Source organism: Megascapheus bottae, chromosome 21 (genome assembly GCF_031878675.1).
Source record: "Megascapheus bottae isolate mThoBot1 chromosome 21, mThoBot2.hap1, whole genome shotgun sequence".
Taxonomy (NCBI): Eukaryota; Metazoa; Chordata; class Mammalia; order Rodentia; family Geomyidae; genus Megascapheus; species Megascapheus bottae.
Window position 1 is genome coordinate 30,146,776 of NC_143529.1, and position 11,316 is coordinate 30,158,091.

Sequence of the window (11,316 nt, forward strand, 5' to 3'; positions counted from 1 at the left end):
TTTATAGATATTTTATAGTGCCAGAAATGACATTATTCCTTTTCCATATTCTGCTAAAGGATTCTAATAGACATTTATTTAAAGAGTCAAATGACCAATTGCTTAGTTGAATGCATATTTCAGAAAGTATGAGGCCAAAACAGCAAGACTTTGATTAAATAACCATGTATGATGATAAAAATAGGTTTACAAGTTTACAAGTTTTCTTTTTTAATTCCTCCACACAAAATAGTGTTTTTAAGCTGGTAGCTGGTGGCTCACACCTGTAATCCTAGCTACTCAGGAGGCTGAGATGTGTGGGTTGTAGTTCAATTACTGCCAGCCTTGGATAGAAAGTCCATATAATTCCTCAATTAACCATCAAAAAGCCAGAAGTGGAGCTGTGTCTCAACTAATAGAAGCATTAGCATTTGAGCAAGAAAGCTCAGGAACAGTGCTCAGGTTCTGATTTCAAGGACTAACACATACAATATGATGGTGATGATGATGATGATGATGATGATGATGAGGATGATGATGCAATACTAGGTTACAGGATTGTGGTTTGAAATCAGTCCAGGTAGATCAAACTGTGCCACTTTTATCATTAGTCAGCAAAAAGTTGAAAGCAGAGGCCTGCCTTAAATGGTTACAGCACCAGCCATGCTGAGAGAACAAGGCCCGGCATTCAAGCCCCACTACCAGAACATGTACATAAAAATGATAATATTACAAAGTTCACCGTTAACTTGGGCTACTAAAAATGCAAGAAATTTTCCGGTATTTATGGACTTCGCATGCAATATACTTCAACTTTAGATATTACATCCATCCTAATAATGAGTTACAATATTTTTCTGTACTAGGCCTCACATTTTCAAGGCTAATATTCTACAACTCAAGCAGAATACTGGTCTCTAGTAATTCTGCTTTGCAATTGTTTGTCAGATAGGGTCTCTGTGTACTTTTACCTGGGTTGATCTTGTCCCTCTTTCTCCAGATTTCATGTCTGTGTAACTAGGGTTGTAGGCATGCACCTGTATGACCAGCTCAGGTAGTGGAATTTTTATGTCTCATGGTATCTCAGAGTCCTCATATTATTCTTTCCTTTTTCTGTAAAGTACCAGATTATAAAGATTTTAGGCTTTGTGACTCTCAAGATTTCTATCTCAACTCCTGACCTCCAGATCATAGACAGTATGCCAACAAATAAGCATGTTTGTGTGCCAACAAATTTTTATTTATATACACTGCCATTTAGATTTCATACAATTTTTGTGTGTCTGTTATCAACTGTTTTCCATTCGATTTTTTGAATTGTCCAAAAAACATCACAAACTATCTTGCTTATCAGCTATACAAGATAGGCGGTTGGTTTTATCTGGAAAGAGGCTGATAGTGGCTAACCCTTGCTTATCATTACCATTTTGAAATTATGTATTAAAAATCATAGAGCTTACATGCAAGTCTATTATTTCCACTATGTGTCATGAATAAAAATCAGCATCTTTACCCACTCATTTGGGAGAGGAAGAATTTGATCAGTAGCAACAACAGATAGCTGAACTCAGGGCCTGGAAGGCTAGGTAGGACATGAGTCTAGGTCTCTTGCTCCTTCCATGAAGAAGACAGTTTGGAATGATACCTTCTTGCCTTTTCATCGACTGTCTTTTTTTTCATGATCACAATTCTTCTCCTACTAAAAATCTTGCTGTGAATTCAAAAGGAAGTCCAGAGATCATTTGCAACTTCCACTTCTTCTTTTTTTTTTTTTGCCAGTCCTGGGCTTGAACTCAGAGCCTGATCACTGTCCTTGGACTTTCTCAAGGCTAGAGCTCTACCACTTGAGCCTCAGCTCCACTTCCTGCTGTTTTCTATGTTTGTGATACCAAGGAATCGAACCTGAGCCTTTGTGCATGCTAGACAAGCACTCTAGGCCAAACTTCCGGCCCCCACTTCCTTTTTGTTGAGAGTAAATCTGTACAGGAAAACAGTAATTTATTGTGAAACAGGATAATCTGAATACAGAAGGTCTCTTATTGCTATTGACTTAAAAGACTACACTGGATCAGGTCCTAGAGGATTCTCCTCTGTAAGCCTGTTCCCTCCTTTTCTGTATGTACTGACTGGGAGTGACTGTGGGGCACACAGACATGGAGACATATGATCCAACTCCTTCATTTGATTTTATTTCCATGAACTTACTATTCAATTCAGTTGTGTCTGATGAATCATGCTACTAGAAAAATCTTATCCAAGAGATATGTATTCATGATAACTGAATAAATGTTTTATAATGAGTTTTCAATTTGTAGTATATAGCATCTGGACTACTTAATAACAAATCACTTGATAAGAGAACTAGAAGAATATATGTCCTAGTTTGTTTAAAATTCCTTGTAATAGTTTATCATCAAATTTATTTTAACTATTGGGGAAGATGGAATGGACTTTTTCATTGAGTGAGGTATGGAGAATCTTCTAATAAAATAGAAATAAGAAAAATGATGAAATCTTTATGGAAGGTGTTTTAACACACTACATATAATTGCCAAAATATTGAATGAACACATTGAATGAACACATGATGTCTCCATATCAGCCTGAAAATAATATTAAGTCACATTTTGGGGAGATTGGAGCACACATATTAACATAGTAGTAACACTGAATTCCAATTTGAGCACTAAAAAAAAAGATCTACACCCAAACATATCCTCTTTAGACTATATATGCAAGTAGATTTATCTTTTCATGAATGAACCACGTTCTGTATTTATTTATTCATTTTACATTTATGTAGAAATAATTTACTTGGATAATTCCATAAGGAAAAAAACCGGCAGACATAATATGAAAATATTGTATGTTCCACATTTTAGTGAATATATTCAATTCTTTCTAAAAGTTTAATTGGCAACCTTCCAACAGTCTGTACTTCAACTATCTCCCATTATCTAGTGCTCTTTTGTGCACTGGGAAATGTATTCTCGTGGGATTTCATGTATTGGGCAATGCCTTGTTATTGATGATGCATCTGGGAACTGAAATGAGAGAGTTAACCTGCAATTAGTCCAAATAAAAGATGATGATTTTCTAGTGAGGTTACAAAGCATTTTATCCATCAAATGGACATAAAACTGTTTTAAAAGAAAAATGTGAGAAGCATGCATATCCTTTGTTCTTTTGCCTCTATTTTTAAGTTAAAAATAATTCATTAATTTATAATCAATTAGCACATAGACCTAGGACACACATTTCTTACTTTCTATATAACACAAGTTAATCTTAGATAATACAAGAAAATGTTATGGCCACTGCCAAATACATTGCTGATACTAGTGACTGCTGTTGAAACATTCCTGAACAACTTTTGTAGTTGGACATACTGGTTCACATCATAAATACATCAAGGAAAATTAGGTAATAAATGATTCAATGTTTATGTAGACAAGTAAATCAAAAGCAAATGTGCAAATAAATCTATAAGAAATGTTTATGCCCTAAAGAAGATTGGAGATTTCCCAACTAAAATGAGTTGTGTAAAAAGCAAAAGCCTTAGAAGCAAACTGGAGGGCTTTTTACAGTATCGACTAAATCTGCTCAATTCAGAAAATTCAGACAACTTTTGCTAAGAGCCTTCACTCTGTTCTCTATGTTTGCTCTCCTGAGATAAACGAGAATAAGGACTTCCTTGTGGGGATTATGTGTTATAAAGTGCATTATGAGAGTTTACGGTCACTCAATAAATTTTGCTTATATTCCTACCAAAAGAGAGTTAATGTATTTTTATTGCATTGATTATTATGTTATAAAATATCGTAAGCCTTTGGAAATACGGCTAAGCAGCTGGTGCTCTCCTTTTGTGACCCAAATCTGCTCAATGGATTACTTCAACAAACAGCTGAAATTTTATTGAAAATATGAACATCCTGAGCCAAGGTCTTAAGATAGGGACTAGATCACATAACAAGGCACCTATCTATAAACTGCCCATTTTTAAGGTATTTTGTACAAGTGAAGCATGTACAAGTTAGTTGTCCAAGATCTTATGTTTTGATACCATAACCAAATACAAATTAAATATGATCAAGGGTAAGAATCATACATATATGTGGATTTGCATAGAATATAGAAATAGCAATGCAAAGCCGGGAGTTTGGCCTAGTGGTAGAGTGCTTGCCTAGCATGCACAAAGACCCAGGTTTGATTCCTCGGTACCACACACATAGAAAAAGCCAGAAGTGGTGCTGTGGCTCAAGTGAAGAGCTCTAGCCTTGAGAAAGCCCAATGACAGTGCTCAGGCCCTGAGTTCAAAGCCCAGGACTGACAAAAAATAAAATAAAATGAATAGCAATGCATGTAAAAATAAATAGTACTACAATTTCAGAGTGAAATTCAGAAGACAGAGTGGGCTGTAGTGAAAAGGTTGTCTGATTTGAGAGTCAGAGGGACCCAGCATCACTTGTTTCCTGTGAATGGCATGTACTTTTTCTTGAAACATGTTTTTCTACTTTTACTGGGGAGGTAACTCGTAATTCTAAGTGCATCTGAGAGGATTAATCACCACTGGATGTAGCTCTTTGCACATATCTGGCAGAGTATAGATGTTTTTCAGTATTAGAACAGTGTTGTTGGACAGTGTTTTTCTTATTTTGAAATGAGCTGACTTACACTAGCCCATTTCAATCTCATATGAACTGTTAAATGCAAGGTATTATCAATTAAATCCTTTATGAAAATGAGACAAAGAATTTGAGTGAAAATGGAAATTTGACACATCTAGGATGTTAATTAATGCTTCCTAGCTTTTGATCTTGATGGTTAGCTAAAATGTCTCAGAATCAAAATAACTCTACTTATCAAAACCTCCCTGTTTGTCTTGAAGTGAGATAGCTTGTTGGCGTCTTAGTTTCCTTGTCTGTCTGTTACAAGTGTTTGGATTCATTTGTCTTTCCAGTCTATCCCAGTTATTTGCATCAAGAGAAAATATTACAAATCAGTTCATGCTTAAATATTGACTCTGTTGTTTGTTGTCTCTATGTATTTGTAGAAATTATAAAATTTCCTTAAATCTTTTATCTATCACCATGGGCAATGCTCTATCTTTTTTTTTGAGCATCACTGTTGTAACAAGTTAAACTTTGCAAACTGCTTACAATGAGGCTCATTATAGAGTGAGAATTTAATAAATATTTGCTTTGACTGTCCATCTTAAAAATTTGTCACATCCAAATTTGTGACTTCATGTGAACGATTGTAAACCTTTAACTCATAGAGCAAATTTGTTCAAATGATTAAATACAAGCTTCCACATCGATGTGAGTCCACACTGAAAGAAATGGAATGGAGACATATTAAGACCAATTGGTTGACTAACATGAAAATAAAGGGTGACTATTTGATAAGCTATTTACAAAGACAAACATTTTTGTTTTCACATTGTAGATTTTATAATCAGATGGGTTTACTCTCAAAGGCTTATCAAAGACATTCATTAACTACAAAGTTTAATTAGAGTTTTTATGCTCTCAGTTTTGCTTTGTAAGAATTACTGTTTCTCAGTACATTCTAGGAAAGTCCAAAGTAAGTGAAGTAGCTGACTTCTAAATGAGTAGTAGGAGTGCAAACATACACTTTTGTTCCATTTTTTCCCTTCTGTATTCACTCTTTCTTTTCTGCTAGGTGGCATGCATGCCGTGGTTTCATGGAGACCATACAATGCTTGAGATGATTGAGAAAAAGCGTTGCTTGTGCCAGGAAATAAAGGCTAGACAGAAAACGGAAAAGGGCCTTTGCAAACAGGAAAGCATGCCTATCCTGCCCAGCTGGAAGAAGAATGCAGGTGCCAAGAAGTGCAGCCCTCCACCATATTCTAAACAGCACACGGTGTTCTGGGATACGGCCATATGAGTACACACAGCATGGCTTCCAGCTCCTCATTGCCCAAGACGAAGTAGGAAGCTGAGTCCATCCAATGGTAATTCATTGTGACGTATTTTCTCTGCCAGAGTAGAAAGCTGCAGGAAACTGACCTTCCTGCAGCACTTCAAGACAACGTGTATGTTCTTGCCACGAGGGTAAACTATCTATCTCGGATTATTTTGAATCCAGAAGATATTAACTTTGTACATATTTTATGAGTTTATGAGTGGGTAACTGACATAATACATACTTTTACGTATTTAAGTTCTAGAAATATCAAGTGTTTACGATACAGCCAATATGTTATCTCTTTTATATGTAATCCTTGGATGCCTTTTATTGTTACTTTTTGGATTTAAAATGGTTTTTTTCTTGTTGTAGTTTTGTTTGTTTCTTTCTGACCACATTTGGTACCTGTACAAGAGTTCATATTCAGCCACATATGATATGATCTGGTGCTAGCATTGTAAGTTAAATATCATTTAAAAGATTCTGCTGTATTTTCTAAGTTTTCAAGGATTTGCCAGGAAATGAATGCAAGCGTAACATTTCTTTGGATGCTCTTGCATCCACACCAATATTTTTGCTACAGAGGATTTGTAAGAATTTGTCTTCAATAGCTTCATGTTTATACTTAATCATGGTTAGTCTGAGACCAGAGAGGGAGAACCAGTAGGGTGTTGGACTGCTCAGCCCAGCCCATTTCTTTTAGAAATGACTTGGGGAGGTGTGTCCTTGTATCACGGACCTGATTGGAGGAGACCAGGGTTCACTGTGACAAAGGGAAGAATAAGGAATCAGAAGCTCCAAGAGTGTGACTGCTTCACAAACGTGAGACCCATGGCATGGCAGCCACCACCATCATGTTTGATTTGTTCCCAGAAACATTTCATGTGTATGAATTTTTTTCCTTAAAAAATGACAAATCAACCTTCAACTAGACCAGCTTGCATATCTCAGTAGACTACATGCCAGTTTTTCTCACAATGTGCAGTCCATGTGATGGAATCTTATTGATCATTCATTTTCATCGAGCTACACATGATATTTTGGGGTCATAATCTTCTGTGTATGACCATCCCATCCATTCTTACTAATTATGACACCATGACCAAAGAATTATGACCATTTCTTTATTTTATATTGTTTTAAGGAAGAAACAGGAAATGCAGGGGATAGATGGAAGAGGGTGGAATTAACTTTATGTGGTGGTGAAATTTAAGTTTTTAAAGAATCCTATATATCTTTTAAAAAGTAACTTGGTAGTTGAATATAAAGATTGCCACGGATAAATGAAAAGGAAACTATCACATATATTTTGTATATTGAAATGACTATTTATGCTTCCTAAAACTGACAGTATGTGGTTCTTCATTAATAATGGATTTAGTATTATATTTCTGAGAGACAACGTGTGTGATTGAAGTTCTTGTCATAGTAGTTGTCCTTGTAAGGGTATTGACAGCAATAGTTCTCTGCTGCTCAATAAAACCAAATATTACAGGAGTTAGGGAATTTTTGTAATCTATATTAATAAAAAAGAACTTAGCAATGCTTTATCGATAATAGTTCCTTTCAAGAGCCTTTAAAATGTTATAATGTAATTTTTTAATGTTTTATAATTGATGTATATTTTGATGTCCAGTTGTAATTCTGAAAAAAATAAGGAAAAGATAAGTGGGAGCATGTGTACGTGTGTGTGTGTGTGTGTGTGTGTGTGTGTGTGTGTGTGTGTGGTGTGTGGTATGTGGTGTGTATGTGTGAGTGAATACACAGTGGAAGAATTTACACAAAATTGCTTACTGATGTTTTAGAACTTGCTTGTATAACAAGTTGGTGAAAAAGCAGAAGTCTAAAACACAGGAGACCACAGAGGGATCTTAAGTAAATTAAGTCACTTCTATTGCCCTAATTCACCAGCAAGTGATAACATTTCAAACACAACAATCAATGGAGCATAATGGAGACATGAAAGCATTCTAAGATCAAATCTTATTTAAAATAAATGGTGTTTTCCTTATTGAAGCTACCATGACCAGATAAACTCAAGCCAGTCAATCGAACACAAGTCATGGATTCTCTACATCTTTATGATCTTGTTACCAAGATTTGTCTGCAGGCTCAGCAGGGGGTAATGACAGCCCTCTCTAGAAATTCATATTTTGGTCACATCTCTATATGTCACCTAAGTAACAAGTGTGTTTCTCAGATGCTATCTTCCTTACTTGTCTCTGAAGTAGGCAGAAATTAAGTTTTCATCCTGGCCACTTTTCTAGGAGGAAACAGAGGCACTGAAATGGCATGTTGAATTCTTACTTCTTATTTTGTGACTGCCACAGTTCATGCAATTACTTATTGTGTTTCTTTTTTTGCAGGTGTACTATATTTTGAGGTAGTAATGGATCAAAAAGCTTGACCTTTAGCAACCATTTTCATTTGTTCCTGCAAATGTTTTCCTACAAAGGAAATATTTATCATACCCGAACAGGTGGCTGCTCTTAGATATGATTTGGGAACTGTTACTCTGTGCCTGTCTATTATAAAATTGTCCACTTTGGCAATAGTCACTATCCTCTTTTTTGTAGTATTTCCCTATCTGGAGAATAAGGAACTTTAGTTGTCTCTCTGTCAGTAATAAATCAGGACACTATGATGTACGATGTATGAATTTAGTCAGGACATAAAGCTCATATTTCCAACAGTGCCAAAGAACAAATCATACAGTGACATGGTTATCTGGTCAAAAGAGCACATACCTATTAAAATGGTCTTTTCAGAGCAAAACTTCTAGAAACAGAGCTTTACTGGCTGTCAGCACAACTTTTATACTTCTTAGCAGAGAAGAAACAAATTTATTTGGGTATTATGGAAGAATGAGATACCACATTTTCTCCAATGCCTCAGAAGGCAGCATCATCTGAGGCATTATAGTTGGACTTGATCTAGACACAGAATTTCTACCCTGTTAAGTAGAAGAAGCAATGGATTTGCATCATCCAATTAAAATAACTGGAAGCATGCAACAAAACATTCTGTAATTATAATTGTAATTTAATGAGGACTAATTCTAATACAGAGAGATTATTGGGCTACAACTGGATACCATTTCACTTTTCAAAATAGTGATAAAGGTTTTTTTGACTGTCTCTAGAAAAAAAAAGTTATGAAAATTTTCTCTCACCACTTTTTTTGTGTAGGATTAATTCTTGCCTACACACAGAATTCAGCTTGACAACTTTTAACAAGTTTCAGACAAAATTAATAAAACCAGGTTACTCTATTGGATTATTGTTCTAATGAATAAATCAGGACACCAGAAGAGTTCACCTATAAATATAATTCCTACATCACTTACATGTTAGAGTTTCCTAAAGCAGTGCTTATAAATCAACTAAGAATACATGTGAAATAAGAAAAGAATCCCTCTTAAGCAGTAAATAATCTGAGATGAGATAATTCACAGTTGCCAATAGCATAATTAGAATAGACTAGCAGTTTATTATTAATTCTGACCTAAATTTAAATGGAAATACAATTAATATGGTGCACATATTATATATGGTTTTCTCACTGCATCTTTCCTAGTAGGGGAGACTGGATTACTGACTGTAGAAAGTGGACAAAGAGTTCCCAACCTATCCTTTCTTTAATAGTTCATCACTGAACAACTAGTGTATCAGTCATTTAACAAAATTTCTAATGAATTTGAAATGAAACATTGATGTGTAGTTCTTGTCTTCAAGGAGCTAAATTATGCAATCACTACTCCATTCAAAATATAGCCAATTTTTTTTTTTTTGCCAGTCCTGGGCTTAGGATCAGGGCCTGAGCACTGTCCTTGGTTGGGCTTTCTCAAGGCTAGATCTCTACTACCTGAGCCACAGCACCGTTTCCGGCTTTTTTCTTTGCATGTGGTATCGAAGAATCAAACCCAAGTCTTTGTGCATACTAGATAGGCATTATACCACTGGGCCAAACTCCGGCCCCTAGCCAATTGTTTTTAGGAAGAAAAACAATTCCCTAAGTCTGACAGCTCTTACAGCATTAAACACAGCATTTTCCTTTTTTTGGATTAAGTTTACAATCAATATAAAATAGTGAAAGACGTCAATTTTAATGACTAAGCATAAAATATGTTTATATGAAAACTCCGTATGTACACACACTGCTAACTACAGAAATCATGATGATAACACTTGAATATTATGGCTTGAGGATTGGATGATCTAAAGCCCTTCAATATTTGAATCAATTATCAGTATATGTAATTAGCGAATTCAACAATATGTGGATCTATTAGCAAAATCTGTGCAATATTGAAAATTAAAGTGTTTAACTCCATTTCTCTTTAAATATTACATTGTTTCAAATTGAAGGGGAAATAATGTTAAAGAACTATTGTTTGATTTACGTCAACCAAGCATATGTGAAGATCCTCATGTTTGATTGTTTCTGATTATTACTGGGTTTGCTCACCCTGAAAGCTTCGTCATGGACACATGTAAACACCCTCACACAAAACACATACTGTATATAATATATATGAAAGTGTTTGGTATGCACTTCTTTTGTTTGGAATTCCTTCACATTCATAGTGTAGCAATTTGTGTAAAGTGCCCTGTGATTATTAAAAGACAAAGCACAGTAAAGTCACAGGTCTTGTTATCTTGCACTAAAAATGTGTTTACGTATTTAGCAATTATATGTTTACTTTCTTGCTCTTTCAAACAATTGAAACAAATAGCTATGAAAAATGTTATAAAATAATATGTTTTCTAGTGAATAATGGCACTAATTTTTCAAAGACAGGGTTTTTAAAGAAAATCCATTCAACATTCATTCCACCATAACATGTTTACTGTATCTGAAAATCTGAATGTCATATTGAATTTTCATTACTCATTAGAAATGTCAGGTATGTGCCTGAAAAGTTGCGAAAATAAGCATTAGGTAACAGATTTCTCTCTTCATGTGTTATTAGCCATTTCTATATACATAATAATATAAACATTGATGTTTTAATGTCTCTTAATTTTTGTACTTGATTTTTTAGGTAACATGTAATTATATATGTACTTTGATACTACTGAAGTAACCAGATGTTGTTTGAAAACAGATTGATTTCTTTAGTGCATTGACAATATTTTATGATACTTTTGTGCTTATTTATTTGTGCTCCCGTGTACTTATAATAAAAGCAATAGTTTAAACTCATTGACTGTTGTTCCATATATATAGTCATCAAGAAACAAATGTAAAGGAACTCTTTTTCAAAAGATATCTGCATCTTTTACAGCTTCTATGGTTCTATCAGGGTACTTGTATGATGGAGAGTAGGTTCTAGTTCATACTGAGATACTGGACTCTTAACTATGTACCCCCAATTGTCTTTAACACCTACTTAATATCTCC

The 11,316-nt window shown here is 34.8% G+C and overlaps 1 protein-coding gene across 2 annotated transcripts in view; it reads left to right on the forward strand.

Annotated features, from left to right (window-relative positions):
* Nyap2 (neuronal tyrosine-phosphorylated phosphoinositide-3-kinase adaptor 2) overlaps positions 1-11,072 on the forward strand; it is a 249,634-nt gene extending 238,562 nt beyond the window's left edge. For both annotated transcript variants that reach the window (XM_090354917.1, XM_090354918.1), the window contains exon 7: positions 5,665-11,072. In XM_090354917.1, the coding sequence (XP_090211043.1) occupies positions 5,665-5,892 (228 nt within the window). In that variant the 3' untranslated portion in view covers positions 5,893-11,072. The remainder of the gene's footprint in view (positions 1-5,664) is intronic.
* Positions 11,073-11,316: the final 244 nt, after the last annotated feature.